This window comes from Coenobita brevimanus, chromosome 84 (assembly GCF_032717465.1).
Source record: "Coenobita brevimanus isolate Jiangsu-jjx chromosome 84, ASM3271746v2, whole genome shotgun sequence".
In the NCBI taxonomy this organism is placed as follows: Eukaryota; Metazoa; Arthropoda; class Malacostraca; order Decapoda; family Coenobitidae; genus Coenobita; species Coenobita brevimanus.
In genome coordinates, this window is record NC_137037.1 from 47,878,804 (window position 1) to 47,899,856 (window position 21,053).

Below are 21,053 nucleotides of genomic sequence, written 5' to 3' on the forward strand. Positions count from 1 at the left end.
GGTTAGGGAGGACACTATAACAAACTGCTGAATGTGGAGATTGACTAGGGCAGGGATAGCTTGAACCCAGCATTAAGTGATTGTTCTAGCCATCTATCTATTGCCAGATGCCATAATTCCGTACAGTAAGGGGTGGCCTTTAGTCTTTGAGTTAGTTGTTTTACAGGGAGGAGCACAGGGGCACTAACCCTCTGCTAAACCACTTGCTGACACGTAGGGAACATATATGGGTTGGTTATATGGTTACCACCCAGTGCTGTAAATGATTTCCTGGCTTACAGGAAACCATTAGGCTTGTCACTCAGTGTAAAGCCACCTGAAATGGAAAGAGGAGTAATAAAATGTGACAGAAATGATGGGAGAAATAGGAAGAGAAGAGGGGAGACACAGAAAAAGAGTGATAATGGTGAAGGCAGAAGTAAGCAGCACAACATCAAGTGAGTGGATGATTGTGAGAAATAGGAAGAGAGGGGACAGACAAAAAAAAGTGATAAAGGCGAAGGAAGTAGGCAGCACTACATCAAGCGAGTGGATGATGTTCACCACCACCTACCACCAAGTGATTGGTGTTAACAAAAACTGTGCTTAATGAATGCTGAAAGTTGGCTTCACAATGTATCGGCACCTGCTGACCCATAGTATTTCACTACCAGCAGGGATGTGTACACTTTAGTTACACAACAATAGATTCCTACTCTATAAGAAACCACATACTGTGTTGGGTGGTAACTGCATAACCAGTAGTTGGATGCTGGATAGTCTAATAGGTGAAGGCACTCCTACTGGATGTGCCCATCAGGGTTCAGTTCTGAGGATTGTTTGGGGTTTACTGCTCACATACTGTAAGTCACCTATGGATAAATGACTAGTCACCCTCATCTTAAATGTTTGGACTGAATAGCCTAACCCTGGGCCCTTGTGCTCCTGATTGGACAGTACAGGATTGTATGCTGGCTGGATGGAGTATAGTAGAGTGTATGTAAGTGACCAGCATTCCTTTTCTTTCAGTGGAGATGATGAGTCCTCTCAGGCATTTGTCCCATTTATCATGGATGTTCGGTTGGGCAGTGGTGATGTAACATCAACTTCAGTTGATTTAGAGGACCCAGCTTCAGTACCTCCTGCTCCCACTTTGCCTGGCTCCCCTCCAGCAGCCTCAACCCCAACAACGGGACTCAGTACGGACAAAGCACGAGATAATACTACCCCTCCATCCTCCCCTAATATCAATAGCTCACACCTTGCTAAGTAAGTGACAGTTTGATGTTCTTTGATTACATCTTACAACCATTCTTTGAGGATTAGGGAAGAATGAATACTACACTTGTAACCCCCATGTGCTGTAAAAGGAGTGGGTGTGGGGGCTTGGAAGGCCTCTCTCTTTGTACCTGAATATGACTATGGCTCCCCACTGCCTATGACATGTATTTCAAGTTGCCTTTTATCCTCATTAAGACAGGAGGCTAGGGAGATTCTTTTTGTACCAGGGTTTTCTTTCTACTGTGATTTATTTTTTCTGAAGGATTTGAGAATCCTGCTGTTGATATCCTATCCTCTCCACCATCATTTTGAAATAGGAATTTGGGTTCATATATTATGATGATGTTAATGAAGCTAGTTTTCACCCTTATCTTGTTTCTCCTGCTCCTTCAATTCTTCTGCAGGCAGGTTTAAATGAAAATGTTGTTTGTATGCTTATTTCCTTATCATATGATTCGAATGTTATGTAAAAAAATTATTATTTTGCTGAATAAAAAGAAAATAATGTTTTTAGCATAAATATGTATCTACAAGTAAATTGTGACTTACATAACACTTGAAGTTAATACAGTATACCGGTATATATTCACAATATTCTAGCTCCAAAAAATATTGATGCAGTGTGAGTCATATGTCATCTGGATAGTTTCAGCCATACAGAATTAATAGTATGTTAAAAGCTGTATAAATTACAACACACAGTACAGGTATACTCTGGTTTAATGATGCAATTGGTTACATAAAAAACCATCGTTAGGCGGGGTATCGTTTTTCGGGGTAGATTTAAGATGTAAAGTATAGGGATGTGTTTTTGATCCTTGGGTTTCCCCCCCAACCAAGTCCTAAACCCACTCAGATGAGTCCAAAAACAAGTTTAAAGCCAATCTAAATGGCCTAACAGCTGTAAAAGAAGCTGACCTAAACCTAACACCTGTAAATATCTCACTAAAACCAACAAATAAAATCTAAACACTGTCAAATATAAGTCTGGAAAAAATCAAGCTTAGTAAACTGTACCCCAAATGGCCATGATCACCTCACCTATGGTTAAAACACATTAAGCTGAGTCTAAAAACAGTTTATAAATCAACCTAAACACACAATTTTAGTGAAAAATATTATCAAAATTGAGAAAAAAAGAAAAAAAAAAGAAACATTGTTAAACTGGGGTTTGGCCATCATTATTATTAGAGAGGGTGTGGTGGTATTTCTATCCCCATCACTAAGCTGGGATATCACATCTAGGGGTATTGTATATCGAGGTATACGTGTATAAGATTCTTCCCTATAGATTAGTAGGACTACAGCTAGTAGCTGATGTGGCAACTGTCAGTCACCAGGGCTGCCAGGATGTACAATGACAGATGCATTTCCTACTTTTCTTTAATCCATGTGTCATAATATTTAACACACTGTACTCCATTGTTTTTTGGAGCTTTTGTAAAATACGGATAAAGTAGATATATATGAACATATCATTTATAAGAATGCTTTTATATTGTCAGCTACAAGGGCTTGTGTGAAGGAACGGGCCAAGAACCATTAGATTTGCAAGTGGACTACTGGCTAGTACGAGGCTCTGGACGTGAGGAGAAAGAAAAGGATAAAGAAAAGGATAAGACACGAGTGGATGGTGGGAAATTCACTCTTAAGACAAGTTTCAGGACGCTGCAGGTTGCTCGCCTGGCCCCCCTCGGTGTCACACAGCCATTCGACCCTTCATCATGCCATCATCTCACGTTATCTTTTGCCACTAAGGAAAAGAAGCAGAGAAGTTAGTTTCAGTGTTTCAAAAAGCCTATTTTGATGTTAATGTATGCCATGTAATGTAATACAGAAGCTAAGTACAACCCTCGGTTAAAGTGGCTGCCATATTGAGGGAAGTTTGTGTTGTAACTAAAAATGCATTACATATACTGGTAGTCAAGCATCGTACAGTATTGGATAAATATCACAGAGGTCTACTTGATACTGTCAGCCTGGTCAGAGTAACCCCTTCTCTCTTAAATCTCACTTGAAATTACCCTAAACACCTTGCCACAGCCGCAACACACAACATACAGTACAACACACGAAAACACACACACGAGCCTCTGTACCTGAGTGATGTTGCACTCCCTAAGAGGCTGGAAGGACATCACATTCCCCTTGCATTATACTAGGTGTTTTTGATACTGTTTATAGAGGGAAGTCAATTTTATCTCCTGTACAGATGGATTTTGTGTTATAAGATAATGCATTAACTGAGGGCCGACTATATTGCACAGTATTACTCAAAGAGAAACCAGTGTAGTATTTCATGTACTCAAATGGTAGAAAAAGTAACATGTTTATGTTTCATTGTATGTAGGTGTAAATGTCTTCTTAACTGACATTATGTTCTTTTGGGATAGATGCAATGGTGTAACAATAGGACATACATAAAGTACTCATTGTACATACCTACGTCTGTCTTGAGCAGACATTTCATTTTTGGCACTGTTAGAACACCAGTAGATCGCATTATACCGTTACATAAAATGAATCAGTTAGAAAAATTAATTATATATTCCTTAAATACTGTACATGCATTCAAAGGCTTGAATTTGCTTTTCAGTAATGCGGCTTGGGAAGAAAAAGGAAAAAGAGCGGGAGACAGAGAGCCGAAGGGAAGTTGTCGATGGTGTCAGTCGTTTATTAGGAAGTGCAAAAAATCAGCCATTCAAAGGTATTATCTATGACATCAGTACAATAAGAGTTTATATTCAGAGTCCGCTCACTCGACGTAGTGCTGCTTTCGGGTGTCTGCCCTTGCCTCTCCTCCATCCTTTTTTCCATCCATCCTCTTCTGTCTTTCTTTCCTTCATTCTTTCCTCGTCCTTCTGCCTATGGGTGACTTTACACTCCCTCTTCTGTCTTTCTTTCCTTCATGCTTTCCTCTTACTTGTTCCTGTGGGTGACTCTACACTGAGTGACAAGCCAAATGGTCTCCTGTACACCAGGAAACCATTTACTACGCTGGGTGGTAACCATATAGACTAGCCAGATTTTGGCGTCTGGTGGTTCAGTGGGTAATTATGGCACTCCAGTTGGATTGAGCTGGTGAAGGTTTATATCCAAGGGGTGGTTGAGGTTTATTGCCTACCTAATGCCACTCAGGGATAAGTGAGGCTGGTCGCTCTTATCTTAAATGTCAAGACCAACTTGCCTAGCCCTGGGCTCCTACGCTTCTCATGGGGCACTGTACTGTAGGATTGGATGATGGATGGATAGATGGATGTGTAGTTAGGTCACACTATTCATGGCATGTAGCATACTCATTCATGGCGACCTCTAAAAAAGTCCTGGTTCATATCAGTTGCATGCAGTTGACAATACCTCCACAGAATCAAGTGCATTCAGTAAATTTACATACACAACACTTATATAAGCATTTGAGCATCACCACAAGATTGAGAAAGCAATACTGGCTCCAATGCTTTGTCATGACTGGCTATAAAAATAAGTTTAAGGAAACTAGTGAATCCAGTGCTTAGTCATGACTGGTTACGGGAATGTTTGCTTGTATGGGATTTTGTACATCTACACCTTCCCTGATAAGCCCACCCCACTCCCACAGTATTAAAATTTTGTTGGTATGTCCTTGAAAGTACATTTAAGTTGAACTTTAGCTACTATTTAGCAAGAGTCTGTATAAATTATAGTGATACCAGCAATAATTATAATCTTCATCATCATCACCATCACCATCATTATTGCTGTCATTGTCATCATCGTCGTCGTCCTGACCTCTTGTCATTCCCAAGGATGGGATGAGGTGAGGTTCAGAGAGAAAGATAAAACGTGATAGAGGGAGAACTATCAACATGTTGCCCAGTTAAATGGGCCACACTCTTGTTCATTTACCATTCAGGCTCCTAGAATCCTGACATCACCTCATTGGCATAAAATAATCAGAGCCAAATGACTCTTCAGTATATTCCCTGGATACTGTAATGAGGCTGTTGGTGTCATCGCCAGGCCTTCAGCACATCCTAGCTCTGCCACTGTCTCAGTAACTCCCTCACCAAGACAGTGCAAAATCTGTCGGGTATTCCATGAAATTTCGTATGAATATTAATTTTGCTGTTGGTAATCATCATCATCATCATCATCATTATCATCATCATCATCATCATCATCATCATCGTCATTGTCATCATCATCGTCATCATCATCATCATCATTGTCGTTGTCATCATCATCGTCATCGTCATCGTCATCGTCATCGTCATCATTATCATTATCCTTTTTCCCACTCACAGGTAAGTCTGTATGCTAAAATAATGCACTGTACAGTAATAAGGATCAGTTGTGACAGCCCTCATTGCTATAGTGTTGCTGGTGGTACTGGTGACTCAGCTTTAACTCCATCTGCAGAGCAACATCTTTTTTTCTAGTTTAATCAGGCTACTACGAAACATTTTTATGTTAATAGTAAAGAGGATACTTAATGTTGTATCAAACCTATGCAAATCAAAATGTCACAGGTAAATAAAGTTGTGTGGAAATGGCAGAAATAAACTCTGAATGACTTTAGCTAAAATGAGAATGCACTTTTGGAAATATGAACAGTTTGACCTTCTGCAGTCAGTCAGTAGTCATTTTATTACCTGAGTCACATCCATCCACTCGCCATGGAAGGAATCTCAACCCTTCCTCCCCCTTATTTCTATCCTAAACATTTGAAACATGCGGTGTTGTCTGTACAATACAGTTCATCTAATTTTCTCTTTGTATTGTATTCTGTGTTGAGTATTTTTTAGTCATTTTTACTGTCTTTCCATTTTTAACACCATCATTGTATCAATATTCACTGTTAGCTTTGTTCCCATTCATACTATGTTATGCTGATTTGTAGTCATTTGAAGCTCATTCTCCCACATTCTGCCAGCAAAGCCTTGTCATTAGCATATATTCGTATTAGTGAGTAGTAGCAAATTGAAACAACATCAGTTCATGTTTTCATTGTATGTTTTTATATAATACTGTAATAATCTCTTTACAGTCAGTATAGACTCAGCCGAGTGGACAAATGTGAAATTCTTCCAGTTGTCCTCTCAGTGGCAGACTCAAATCAAGTCCTTCCCGATCCTTCTCTTCAGTCTTCAGGACTCCAACTTGTGACTCTACACTCTACAGGACCTTCAACGTTAGCTTCAGCTTTCCTCTGGACCCAAACGCCCAATGTTATTTCAAGTGTCTCGTCACAAAAGTGTATCATGTAAGCAATAATAAAATGAGAAGAGTGTGATAAGAAGAGCAGTGCTAATGTTGAACTTGAAGTTTTTGGACATTGAATTTGAAATTAATGTAAGTTGCAGAGAGATAAACAGTTTGTGTTTGTAATTCTGTATATGTGATATTTGTCAGATCATGATAGTTTGTATACTTGTCCTTAATACAGAAATGCTACACTCAGCAGCCCCATTAAGCAGGCCAGTTGAGCTGGTGCCATGAGAGATCTGTCTTAACTATTAATTGGTTTACTAAGTATTGTGCTCTAGAGTCCTTACTTATTGTAAACATGTTATAGATACACACACAATATATTACATGTACAAATGCAATACCATTCAGACATCCATTCACTGGTAGTAAGTTTACTAAGGACTCTAGAGTCTTTAAACTTTGTAAACCCACAAAGTTACTTAGTTATAAATGAATGATATTCCCTGTACAAATGGAAATACCATGCTGACATCCATTCCAGTTCTAGTGAGGTTTGTTGAGAGCCCAAGTACTGCCGAGTCCTGTTGGGGAGAGCGTCTGCACTGGTAACATATTCAGTTCTGTTCTGTTAGTGAGACTGAATTAGTCAAAACACAGCATTCCCAATGCATTACAACCAGTAACCACTCAGTCAGTGCTTTTAGTATCCTTCACCTACATTTTCCCAACTGGAAAGCTTTCTTTTTTCACTTACTTGATCAGCACTGTCAGTTACTTAATCTTTAGCTGCTGTACTGACATTTGTGTATTCAGTTAATGTTAATACTGTAACTTCATTTTCGCAAAATATATTGCTTCATGCTGTTTTAAGCACTCGGTCACCGTCTCATATAACAACTTATTTTTCCTCACTCCTCATGTTATGTTTGTGTCAGTGGACTTCATCAAGTAAGGCATTGAAAATTTGTCCATTCTTCATTTTTACATTCACTTCTTCATTGTATAATGTTTTACACCTTTTGAATACTGTAAATAGAATTAATGTACAGAATAGGCATTCAGTTATGTTGTGACAGGTGATGACTGAGGTCTGTACTGTAAGTGGCATTAAGGATTTTGTAACACCTCTTCCTTAGCTATATGTTCTGCATATTATACCATAGTATCCTCATGTATGTTTGTGGTACTAACTATATCAGTAGTAAAATGGTACAGTATAAGTAACATACTAGAGAATTTTATGGCATAATATACAAACAAGATCTCTTGGGAAGAGATGCTACAAAGCCTATGCTACCTAAAATACAGCCTTAAGATGATTGTAGGCATTTCTGGTGCAACCACCATGGATGAATTTTGGTGGGACTGAGTATTTGACAGTAGATACATTGATTATCCAGAAATGTAATTTTTTTTTTTTTTTAGGTTGATTTCTTCTTTCTCTTTTGTTTCATAATCTTCAGAACTTAAGTGCAATGGAATATTCTTCAGTAGATCCAGAATGCAGTGTTTTGTTGGAACCCCTTCAGTCCAGTGACCTATTTCTTATTTTATCATGCTGCCACTAAGTGATATTATCCAATGCAGGACAGATCTGTAGTAGTAAAGGGGTTAGTGAAGGCTGTATCTAGCCTCTCCAGTCCAAAACATCACTTCCAGGCTGGATAAAATTCTGAAGGTAACAGTAAAATGGCAAGTGCTTCATTGGTGTGAAGGGGTTAATTATATTTTTACAAGCTAAAATTGTTAAACTGACCTACTGTGACATAGGAAGTGATGGGCTCGGTGTCACATTCACTCTTCTTGGCCTTCATAACCTAATGCTGTACTATATGAGATTGGATAAAATGAGAATCACAAACAGATGTTTTAGTTGATGTTGACGTTAAATTATTCTTCCGTCTCGTGTAAATTAATAATGCAAACCATATTGGTTTCATATTTCAGATATAGTATTATTTTAAAAAGTCTTTTCCTTCATATATTTTTTAAATTAGTACATTACAAAAAGGTATATCATCAGTAATCAGTTTTGTTTCATGGTTAATGTTCAATTTTTTTTTTTTTTTTTTTTTTTTTTTTTTTTAAATAGTACCAAATGGAGCTCTTTCAGCATTGCCATATGTATAAACATGTATGACATTGCATGAAGCACATTATTTATTAATTTTATAATGGAAATAATTTTTGTTTAGTTAGTCAGACTGTGTGACAGTATTTACAGCATTACATGCTGGGGGGAAAAAACATGTTTGAAACAACTTCTGTTCCAAGTTTTGAAATATGTATTTTCATCAGCAAAGGAAGTTTTGTCAAACCTTTTCCTTAATTACAGTGTTTATTTTGCATATTACTGTTTGCCATTATGTTGTGTTATATGATTTTTATACCAACATTGGTGCCATAAATGACGGAGTATATTAATGTGCCAGATGAAGAAATATATTAGCAAGGAAGAGGTGCTAGAAAGTCACCTTAGCAGATGAGAATATGGGCCTTTGTGTTCATTGATGTTATTGATGTAACAAATGTCTTCATAATTTTTTGCCTGACTGGACATAATATCAAGTACAGTTACTGAAATGCTCTTTGTTGTTAGTGGCAGTAGTTGCTCTTGTTTCTTGCCCTAGGATGAAATCACACAAAAGCCAAACTTGCCTTGTAGAAGGGTTGAAGTTCTGCATGAGAAATATGTCATCTAGACCTAAGGATCAGTCTACCTAGTGATTACCAAGGAATATTGGGACAGTATTTACTTTATGGATGCCTTTTTTTGTGTGTTGGGTGTGTTTTTTTCCATTTTCACTATTTTTTTTTTTTCCCTGCAAGAGTAGGAGGTTGAAAATGTGTTTTCAGAAATAAAACCACAATAACCTCATCTACCCTCCCCTTGCTTGGCTAGCCAGTGTATCATAAAAAAAAAAAAGAAAAAAAGGCATCAGGTGTAAAATGTTTCATAAGAACCTTTTTTTTTTTTTTTTTTTTTTTTTTTTTTTTTTTTCTTTTTTTGCCAATATTGTATGTGTAGGAAAATCCAAAAAAATTTCCAGAAATCCTCCTCTTTGGCTCTCTTGAAAATTTTCATTCACCACATATCACTCAGTTTTCGCACATTTCACTTATTTGTTGTCACAATAGAACTCAAAAACTTAATTGGTATTCACCATTGTAAGGCTTGGACTTATATTAAGGATGATTATGTTTTGTTATGGTGTGGTGGGCACCAAGCATCAGATGATGCTCTTCACACATGTCTCTCAGTTGCAGTTACTCTTGAGCTAAAAAAAATATACCCTCTTACATGGCAAAAACATGATTTGTTCATGTGGATGGGACTATACAAAATGAATTGGGGTAGAGGTTTATATTACTATGTAAAATGTGTTTAGTGCAAAAAGAACTCATGTAAAATGAGGGTATGTCATGTTGGGGCCAACATGTTTTGATCAGGAATGTAGAATGCCATTGTTGCTGCACATGGTGAAGTATTGTGATACGTGTGCTATAACCTCGTTGGGATAGATTAAATGAGGTAAGTTTCATCTCTAAAAACACATTTCAAACCATCTGTATCATCAAATCAATCCATCTAGGGAAAAGGAAACAGGTAAAAAAAACACACACGAAAGAAAAGGAGCCTGTAAAGTAAATGTTGATCAAATACTGAACTGAAATAGTTTCCTTGTCCCACAGAATGCAGATAATCTCCCAGCAGGCACTTTCATTTGTGCAGTCAGTTATAAAGTATGTCAGCTTGCATTAAAGGTAAGATGCATACCAAGTTAGAGTACTGTACTTCCTATGGAAGAAGCTGGTCATGTTTATGTTTTGTAGCAAATTAAGAGATAGTTTGTGAGTAATTTATCCTAAATTTTCTGAGACACTGAATAAAGATTAAGGAGATATGATACCATAATACAGAGCTTTTCTAATACTGATGAATCATGAACACAACTTACTCAGCTTAGTAAATGGCTAGGAGAGTAATGAGTCAAATTTTTTTAAAAGATAGAATACTATATGGGTAGATTTTTACCTACAGAAAAGTTATGTAGAAAAGTTAGTTGTTTTCTATGAAAAGGGTACTGGAAACACTGGACTGTGGCTGAAGCTCAAAGTTACCTAATTGTCGAGTGGAACTTCTATAACTGAGGCATTATCGATACACTTTCAGATATACTGTACTTTACATGATAGTAAAAGGGTAAGAGAATATTAAAATTCAATTTACAATTCTTGCTGTTTGATTGAGCAATTGTGCGTCTTGTGAAATTTTGACCACTCAGTCCTGTATTATTTTGGATGATAATAAAGCTCCTGTATGTTGCTTATTCTGCTCTGATATTATTGATTATTTGCAAATGAATTTTAAGTGAAGAAAAATATGATCATAACAGATAAGGACTGATCTGGCTTCCACTCAATCAAAATCATGCATTCATGAAACTAAGAGTCATATTTTAAGTGGCTTTGGAGATATTGTAATGCCTCCTGCTTGGTGATTTATTTTGCACAGTACTCCTCAGTATCCTGTAGTATCTTACTGATGTAAACTATGTCAATATTGAAATGAAATAATTTACAGGAGAATGTCTGAGTGTAACATGCCAAATAAATTGCTCAGGAAAAGGTTTTGCAAAGTCTCTTGTGCCACCTAGAATACAGGACTTTGCTCTATAGGATCAAGTCTTTCCAGAGAGCGTGAAGCTGTCTAGAGTGTTCATGAAGGCTGCTCTGCCAGCCTTGAACTGGACTGGTTGTCCTAAGTTGGTGGGAGCATTGATCTCCCTGATGTGCTGAGTCTGCTGATAGATAGTATTAGTGGCCTTGTGGGGCCAAAAACCACTAGTCTCATGCTTGTCAGGGTTGGGAGCATCCAAAGAATGATTATTAAACTCCATTCGTGAATCATTTACCTTATACTGTACTTTACTCGCCTCGTTTTGTCAATGTTCTGCATTACTCAAAGAATTTAATTTACTCCACAGGCTTTGTAGCACCAATTAAATGGCTTAAAGCTGAATGGAAAATAAATTTGCATAGTACATGGATGTCACAGCTGTATTCCTTTTACTCTGATTTGGCCAAAAGCTGCCCACTCTTCATCTTGAATGCTGCATTGTATCAGTAGATTAGCACTGGAATTTGTTGGTACTCATGAAGAGGTGATATGGAAAGGACAGAGTTGTAGTGGCATCATCTTTTTCCATTGAATGACATGAAATAAGCTGCAAAAAGACAAAAATATGGGCCAAGTTAAGGTAAAAAGAGTATAACTAACTACAGCCATCATAAACTGCAGCATAAGCACTGTACAGTAACATGTACAGTACATGTAATATTCATGAAAAGGGACTCAGACAAGGACTATACTTTTGTGTTTAATGAAGAAATATTGGAAGATCGGATGACTAGAAGTAGTACAATTATTATGCAATTTATATTAGTGTGGCATCTGAATTTATTTTTTCATTTACACTCATGTAAGTTGGTAATTATTCAAGCAGTCCCACCAAATTTCTTTGAGCAATATCCGCATACTATCCACAGTTTTTTATAATGGTGTATGTACAACGTGTCAAATTTACACATGTGCTGTAATGTGATAAAAAGTTCAATGGATGCCCTCACTCCAAGTAAAGTAAATGTGATGTAAGCATTATATTATGCATTTGTAGACTTGTAGGCAATTTAGAGACTAAGAATTGTATGCTGTGAATGTGTTAAAAGTGTTTATATTCCCATTTTTGGAAGATGTCCGTAGTTGATCATTTGTAATGACTGTTAAAATTACAATTACATGAAGAGATGGACCATAACTCATTATGTGAACAGTACAGCGTATCATCATAACATAATTCATTCTCACTTTTTTAAGACCTGATATCAGTAAAGTTTTATAGATACAGTGGTGGATGTTTACAAGCAGTATGAAGTGTAATAATGCTGTCCACAACACATACGGTATATGGTTATTGTATACACATCAGGTACTTCTTTTCCTTGTGATACACACTAGATCTATGTTATTGGTATCACTACATTATGTTAAACAGTATATATATATATGAAAATACGAAGGTACAGCTTAAATCAAAGATGTGTAAATAATGAATAATGTTGGCATTCAGGTAGTAACTTGATAACATTGGTTTTCTTCATGTGAAGAGATGGAGCTGGAGAGGAACAACTTGATGCAGTGGCATTGATATAACTGGGCATAAGGTTATACAAATGTCCCTCAGCTCCCTCTCTAGCCTTCACAAGGAGGATGGTGGACTGCAGGAGAAGGGAGCTGCAACCAGCAGTCCACTGGGTTCACATCCAGATGAGCCTGGAGTCACACCAGTAACAACAGTATAGTATGTCAGAAGACAGAGAGTAGGAGTGGTTCTTCCAGTCTTATGAAAAACAGATAAGCAATGAGTGCCGAGACATTAGTTGGATTCATCCTAAATTATCCTAGTAAGTACAGCCATGATTTAAAGAAATGTTTTCCCCTGAGGGCTTGCATACGTGCCATCATAATGGAAAGCAAGGGTGGTGGCCGAGGTTCATCAACATTACCGTCCCATTGGCTTACCAACATGTGTATTAACCCCTTGTTTTGATTTTGTCAGTGTGAATATCATGGCATGGTAAAGTGATGCTCTCACCACCTTTGACAACTACTGTATTGTATATTTGTCTTGACATCCGCCCATCAGAGGTGTCTCTATATAGAATTGATTTAGTTCATCTAGCTAGGTTTAGAAAGGGACATCACCCAGCAGTCTTCAGTTGCCAGCTTAGATTTGAGTTGGGTGGATTCATAGATGACACATGCCCCACTTGTAGAAGGCCCACACAACATAACCCACATAATGGAGCACTGCACAGCTCATGCCACATTAAAACATGGACAAAACATCAGTGGTGTATGGAACCTATGGAATGGCCCCAAAGGAGTAGTTTCTTACCTGCAGTTGATGGGTCTCCCAAGCCAGAAGGAGCAGGATTGAGCAGCAGCAGCAGCAACTGTAATATTATGATGATGAATCTGGCCTTAAGGGATAACATTTTTCTGGTTCGTGGCTGTACGTAGCCATCATCTGGAAAAGGAATTTCTGACTGGTATAGAAATTATTGCTTTAGAAATATATGTTTTCTTTATTCCCTGTTTATTATATGTATTAGAGGTAAAATGAAGCTGATGATACCTGCTGTGAATGCAACCAGTGGTACAGTAACAATAGCCCTTCATGCTCTTTGACAAGCGTTGGAGTCAGAACATCACAGTATGGGTTTTTGCTGTAAAAAGCTTTTGAGTAGGATCCCTAGTATTTTGTATGTGATATGATGATATATTTTGCATCTATTATAATATTGTACTATGAATTTTACACGTCTGTTGGTCATCGTCTGTAAATTTCATTTTAAAAATATTTGTGACAAAAAATTGTATGTCAAAAGTTTTATACTGAGTTATTAGAGTTTGGAGCCATTAGTACTGGTATATTTATTTGTTGTGTTTTCATACATTACTGTAGTATATAAAAAAAAAAAAATCTTTAGTTGAATAAAATTAATAACTACAGTTAATTTCCAGAATAAGGGCTATGCATTTTATAATGAACTAAACCTAATACTGTACTGTATCTCACACTTTACAATTGCAACTTTTCATATTCATACTGCCACACCGTGTCATGTTCTTCAGTAAAATATTTGATGTTTTATGACAATACTCATATTGGGTCTTCCTAGTGTGTGTAAATTTTAATCTTAATTTTCATAAGGATTGGTATTTAATAGTTTTCGTATGGGAAGTGACAGATCATTGTATGAACGTATTGCTTTTTTTTTTTTTTTTTTAAATAACTTGATAGTCTTCAAGAATAATTTTATGTGGAGCAACACTGCAACAGTATATATGGTTGCACATAAGCAAAAGCACTCATTCCATGCAGAACTAGAAAGGAATTCAGAATGTACAAGTATGGGAGATGTTGTTTTTAGGTAGTACTATAATAATTTCCCTTAGTTTACTTCTAGATATGGAGAAATTGGTGACTGTATTTAGTTAATGTGCTGGCATATACATCATATGTTGCATCAGTCCCTACAAAAGAAATTAGGTCTTAATCATTAGAATTTGGAATTATAGAACATTTAAGTAATGTATTACAATTGTGTTGCACTCATAACCAAAAGATACAAACAGCTGTAAGTATATATCAGTAAAATTGTTTGTCCATGTACATGGCATAGTATGGGACATAAAACTTTTAGGAAAAAGTTACAGTTTGCAATTACAGAAGTTCAATATATCAGTATGTTACACTGGCACTAAATTTTTTTTCAGTTGAGATTTAGTTGGGACTACTTACTTGTAGTGATAAGATCACAGTCAGTACTTAAAATAATAGATGTAGTGCAGCACATTATAGACACTTTTTCAGTTTTGAAAATATGTAAAAGACTTTGTTGCCAAAAATACAGTAAAACAGTAATGCATTTACACTAAGAAAAATATTTAAAGTACAGTTCTGCTTTGCAATCAGGCACCACTTCAGTTACCATTATATGGTGATACTGCTGCATATGTAGTAAATGTAGTTAAAAAGGGCAGTTCAAGTGCTATGAAAAAAAAAAAAAAAAAAAAATCCAGAAATATGTAGTGGTTAACAACTCTGCAATTCATCTGTTTATGTTGATAATGCTGTACAACAAAAACCAGTTTTTGGTAGAGCAATAGAAGGCAGCAAAAGTTTTTATTTTTAATCGCAATATGGGTGGACTGGAGGTGTTGTGAAAATTTCTATTTTAAGAAATTAATAAGCTCCATATTCTGCTGTGTAAGCTCATTGACATTTGACTTAAAGTGGGGTCATTGCTCCATTAGGAAAAGAGGTTATAAGCCTATTTATCATAGGCATCAATCAGTAAGGAATAAGGGTGTTGCACTTGATATTTTTTATCCTGAGGGTGATGTGTGTACCAAGAAAATTAAAATACAAGTACTGTATGTAAAGCAGAACACTTAGCTTTGTACTGTACTGTATTTATTTATACTTGACTGCTGTGAACTAAATTGCATAAAGGGCACTTCCGGGTCTTAGCCAAACAGGGAAGACAAAATATTCTTTATATTTTAAATGTTACTGCATGATGTCCAAGGTGTGTCAGCTCTGAGAGCAACATTACTTCCTATGGTGGACTCTGGCCACTGCATCACCAAGACTTCAGAGTCGGGAGCTTAAACTTAAAATCACAATGTGAAATGCAGGCTCCCAATTTTTTATGGTAATTTCCAAAGCATGTGACTAAAATGGAGTGGGTTTAACCTTACAATAACTGCTACCTGCACTCTGTAATGTGTACTGCAGGGTGACCATATATAATAATAACCGTCGTTGCATAAATGACCGTCAAAAATTGGAGGCTTGCACTGCATTCTGTGATTAAAGGTTTATATATATATGGCCCTGAGATTCACAAACATTTGGAACCAGCTCCTCATAACTCATATTTGTTTTCACAGAAAGGCCATATAGTCCTCATGGGCTTGGTGCTAGTTCTTATTACTTACTTACTTTCACAGAAAGGACACTCTAGACTCATCCTATGTATCCTGTTCTTTCTGCAAAAACTAATCATAGTTACAAGAGGAATATAATCATGAGCTGTTTTTGGTTTATGCATGAGGGAAAAGGGAAGGAGAGGGCAGAAATTTCCAGTATCTCATGTTCTTCCTCCAAATCATATCAGAGTTATGAGAAAGAGTTGTAAGTTTGTTTATGAATCTCAGCTCAGGACAGTTATCCTGGAGAGCCCCTTACACGTAGCCCAACATATCATTGAATATTCTGGTCACTTCTTGCTATAAAAAGAAAAGTACTTTGAAGTGCACATTCTTACCGGTAACTGAATTTAGTAAATGGTGATGACAAAAGTCAGCTAATTACTTCCTACATGCTTTTTTAATATGTATATATTTGTGCCATTGTAGATTTCTGTTCATTAGTTTGTTTCATCAGAGCTTTATTGCATTTTTTTTATCATATTTTCATATGGTTTACTTGGTATAATTTTTTTTTTTTTTTTCATATATATATCAGCACAATTTATAATATAAGAATATCGTTCATTATTTGTATGACCCGAAATGAGAATGACTCATTTTGTATCATCAAACCATCCTGAATAAGAGGCGATGTAATTTGTAGTGACCGATGTCACAATAAATGTTTGAATGCTAGTTGCTGTTATTGAACTTGATTATACAGAAATAAGAAAGCACTGAATGGGTAGGAATTTGCTTAAAGAAGGTCGCAAAAACTTTATCAAATCTATTAGGATTGGAAAGGGAAGCAAATGGTGGGGCATCACTGACTTCCGAAGGGAAATAAGTAGGAGGGATGGAGGGAGGGGGGAGAGGAGGAAGAAGCGGGGGGGGGGATGGAGGGAATGGGGGACGGAGGATGAAAGGAAGGAGGTGGGGGATGGAGAGGAGGAGGAGGAAGGGAGGACGGGGGTTAGAGGAAATATCTACTCCTAAAGCGACATTAAAAGGTACATGAAAATTTAGTTTAGTCTGTGCATCATAGTTCAATTTCCTATTTTTTGTAACATGTAAAGAAATAAAATACAGTAGAAGTTTTAGCCGCTCTTCTAATGGGGGCGCGGTAGCATGGTCAGTATTGTGTTGGCCTGCTGATCACGGTGACCCGGGTTCAATTCCCGGTGTGATAGAGGTTTCTTTAAAATGTGGCTGAGGGAAGTTTGCGTAGCAAGCTTTCCTTAAAACCACAAGGCCCCATACTTACACTTCAGCTCACACAAGACACTACTACACACACCAAGACACGTACACAGCCACCTTCACACAGTACACACACAGAGAGCGTGAGAGACACACCACACACAGAGAAGGCGAGACACAACAAAGACACAGAGGGACATATACCAAACACAGGGAGTGAAAGAACAGGGAGTTTTATTAAAAAGTCCAATTTTGGTATACCCCCTGTGGCAAAATTGATATAGCCCCCCCTTTAATATTTTTTGGATATTTTCACTTAGTGCCCCCCAGGCCCCAGACCCACTCGGCTGAACCAAATTGTCTGGCATCAGCTGGAACATGATATACCAGAGTTATGCTGGTCATGTGGGGGTTAATGGTGACAGTGTAGCAACTGTCAGGCTCCTATGACTCACTCAGCCGAACAAAATCGTCTGTCAGCTGGAATGGGATACTAGAGTTGTCCCAAGCACCAGAGGGTTAAGAATCTTAACCCCCTGAGTGATGCTCGGGACAACTCTAGTACCCCATTTCAGCTGACTCAGACGATTTTATTCGACTGAGTGAGTCATAGGAGCCTGACAGTGTCAATACCGTCACCATTAACCCCCTCACGACCGACATAACTCTAGCATCATGTTCCAGCTGACGCCAGACAATTTGGTTCAGCCGAGAGAGGATCCTAGGATCCTGAGACACACTATAATATCACAAACAAAATACAAAATGCCTTCCCTCTATCTTGAACGTACTATAATTCATTTACATTAAGTAAGCTCGTATTTTCGTATTTTTGCAGCTTATTTCATGTATCTTAGTTAAAAGAAAAAAAAAATACTACGAGCTCTGTATCTTTTCATAGCCCTTCTTCGTGACTAGCATCGTATTCTAGTTATCTATAGTTACAACTGAGCATTCAAGTTGGAGGGATCACAACTTTAAGCAATTACAGTAAACAAACAAACAAAAAGCAAGTGTCATCCTCTTGACCTCTCGTCTTCGCAGGAATGCAGCGGTGGCGCCATTTTGTGCGTGGAATGCGTGAAGTGCAGGCTCTTGAGTGGAAGGAGCACGGAGCCACGGGAGACTTAATAATATTCGCTAGTCAGCCAGTTTAGAAGCCTGGGACATTTCCATGAAATAATAATAATAGAAATAACAACAAAACCAGTCATATACATAATTCAATATCTTAGTCACTCGATCTGTCCATTCCCCCCCTTCAGTACGAGGACGCATTTCTGTAAGCTATTTTTTCTAACATGGGAGGTTCGATACGTTTGATTGAGCCTATCCATAAGACTCCTATAGCTGAGTAAATGCCTCTGAAAGTTGCAAAATATAAAATATAAAACGTCTACATGATATAAAAACTTTTGTTCACCTCCGGGACTCGATCTGTGGCGCCTAGAACAAGTGCTGACGTCATGTTTACACTTTGCTACCTTTAGACGATTTCCTGGAGCTTAAAGAAACTCTCTCGGGATGATGGGACAGACACAATAAACCTTTCAGACAGAGAATGACTTAGTTACTTTGTTCTAGGTAACCGGACGATTTTATTCTGCTTAGGAGATCCCCTCGTAGTGAAGGGGTTGATGGTGACTGTATCTAACCCCTCCAGTACGAAATTTCTCTCCAGAGTTGAAGAAAATCGTCTGGAGGAAGAAAGATAAATATGGAAAAAAGTGTTAATGTGGACAATGAGTTAGATAAGGCTGGTTTGATTAAAGTAGGGTAGGGATGGGACGGTTGTGGCAGGGTGGGGTAGCGTTGGGTCGGTTATGGCCGGGTGGGGTAAGGTTGGGTTAGTTTTGGCAGGGCGGCGTAGGATTGGGCCGGTTTTGGCAGGGTGGGGTAGGACTGGGTCGGTTATGGCAGGGTGTGGTAGGACTGGGTCGGTTTTGGCCGGGTGGGGTAGAGTTGGGTCGGTTTTGGCCGGGTGGGGTAGGACTGAGTTTTTGGGGGCAGGGTGGGGTAAGGTTGGGTCGGTTTTGGCATGGTGGGGTAGGGTTGGGTCGGTTTTGGCAGGGTGGGGTAGGACTGGGTATGTTTTGGCAGGGTGGGGTAGGACTGGGTCGGTTTTGGCAGGGTGGGGTAGGACTGGGTCGGTTTTGGCAGGGTGAGGTAGGATTGTGTCGGTTATGACAGTGTATAGAATAGGTTTTGGCAGCGTGGGTTAGGATTTCGTCGGTTTTGGCAGAGTGGGGTTTGATTGGGTCGGTTTTGGCAGGATGGGGTAGGATTGGGTCGGTTTGGACAGGGTGTTAGGACTCCATATTATAATTACAAATCATAATAGTTCCGTCATATCCAACGCCTATTTCACTCAGTTATACTACAGTGTCTCATCAGATCTGGGGCGATCTTCTCTACGGTTTTTGTTCTTCCCCACTTAGTTCAGTCCTTTAGTTCATTCATGACCCTTGGCTTTCCTTTTTATTTTTATTTTTTTTATGTGGTGGAGCGCAGGTGCACGAGGCTTGACCACCATTAGTCCAGAATATTTAAGGGTAGGCCACCAAACTACGCCCTGGTAACGTCTACACGTCAAAACATCTGTCCACCTCTGGGACTTGAACTGCGGAGCGCTGGACGCAGAGCTCCCGGTTGCGGATGTCACTTTTACACTTTGCTAGCTTCTGACGATATCCTACAGCTTCAGAAAACCCTCTTAGGATGACGGGACAGAATCATTTAACCCTTCAGACCAAGAACGATTTATTTACACTGTCTTAGCTGACTGCACGATTTTATTCAACTTAGGAGATCCCCTGACAGAGAAGGGGTTGATGCTGGCTGTATCTAACCCCTCAAATTCAAAATTCCTCTTCAGAGCTGAAGAAAATCGTCTGGAGAAAGAATGAAGAAAACTGAAGAAAGTGTTAGAGTGAAAAATGAGTTAGATAAGATTAGTTTGCTTAGGGCAGGGTAGGGTTGGGTCGGTTATGCCAGGGTGGGGTAGGGTTGGGTCGGTTTTTGCAGGGTGAGGCAGGACTGGGATAGTTTTTGCAGGGTGGGGTAGGACTTGGATGGTTTTTGCATGGTGGGGTAGGGATAGGTCAGTCTTGGCAGGGTGGGGAAGGGATGGGTCGGTCTTGGTAGGGTGGGGTAAGATCGGGTCGGTTTTGGCAGGATGGGGTAGGATTGGGTCGGATATGGCAGGGTGGGGGTAAAATCGGGTCGGTTTTGGCAGGGTGGGGTAGGATTGGGTCGGTTTTGGCAGGGTGGGGTAGGGATGGGTCGGTCTTGGCAGGATAGGGTAGGATTGGGTTGGATATAGCAGGGTAGGGTAAGATTGGGTCGGTTTTGGCAGGGTAGGGTAAGATTGGGTCGGTTTTGGCAGGGTGGGGTAGGATTGGGTCGGTTTTGGCAGGGTGGGGTAGGGATAGGTCGGTCTTGGCAGGGTGGGGTAGAGATGGGTCGGTCTTGGCAGGGTGGGGTAGAGATGGGTCGGTTTTGGCAGGGTGGGGTAGGATTGGGTCAGAGTTGGCAGGGTGGGATAGGAATGGCTCAGTTTTGGCTGGGTGGGATAGGTATGGGTCGGTTTTGTCAGGGTGGGGATGGGTTGGGTCAGTTTTGGCAGAGTATAGGTTAGGTTTGGGTCGGTTTTGGCAGGGTGGGGTATGATTAGGTGAGTTTTGGCAGAGTGGAGTAGAACTGAGTTGGTTTTGGTAGGGTGGGGTAGGGTTTGCTCAGTTTTGGTAGAGTGGGGTAGGATTGGGTCGGTTTGGACAGGGTAGGGTAGGTGTGGGTCGGTTTTGGCAGGGTGGGCAAGGATTGGGTCGCATTTGGCAAGGTGGGGTAGAATTGTGTTGGT

General features: G+C 38.9%; 1 protein-coding gene and 1 long non-coding RNA gene across 3 annotated transcripts in view; both read left to right on the forward strand.

The window, feature by feature from the left end:
• KrT95D (phosphofurin acidic cluster sorting protein KrT95D) overlaps positions 1 to 6,501 on the forward strand; it is a 393,377-nt gene extending 386,876 nt beyond the window's left edge. For both annotated transcript variants that reach the window (XM_080280420.1, XM_080280421.1), the window contains exons 13-16: positions 1,009 to 1,248; positions 2,766 to 3,034; positions 3,857 to 3,967; positions 6,287 to 6,501. In XM_080280420.1, the coding sequence (XP_080136546.1) occupies positions 1,009 to 1,248; positions 2,766 to 3,034; positions 3,857 to 3,967; positions 6,287 to 6,405 (739 nt within the window). In that variant the 3' untranslated portion in view covers positions 6,406 to 6,501. The remainder of the gene's footprint in view (positions 1 to 1,008; positions 1,249 to 2,765; positions 3,035 to 3,856; positions 3,968 to 6,286) is intronic.
• A 9,105-nt stretch (positions 6,502 to 15,606) lies between these two features.
• Positions 15,607 to 16,690, forward strand: LOC145410044 (uncharacterized). The gene is made up of 2 exons (XR_013899214.1): positions 15,607 to 15,985; positions 16,048 to 16,690. It is a non-coding gene; the product is annotated as an uncharacterized LOC145410044 (long non-coding RNA).
• The last annotated feature ends 4,363 nt before the right edge of the window (positions 16,691 to 21,053 follow it).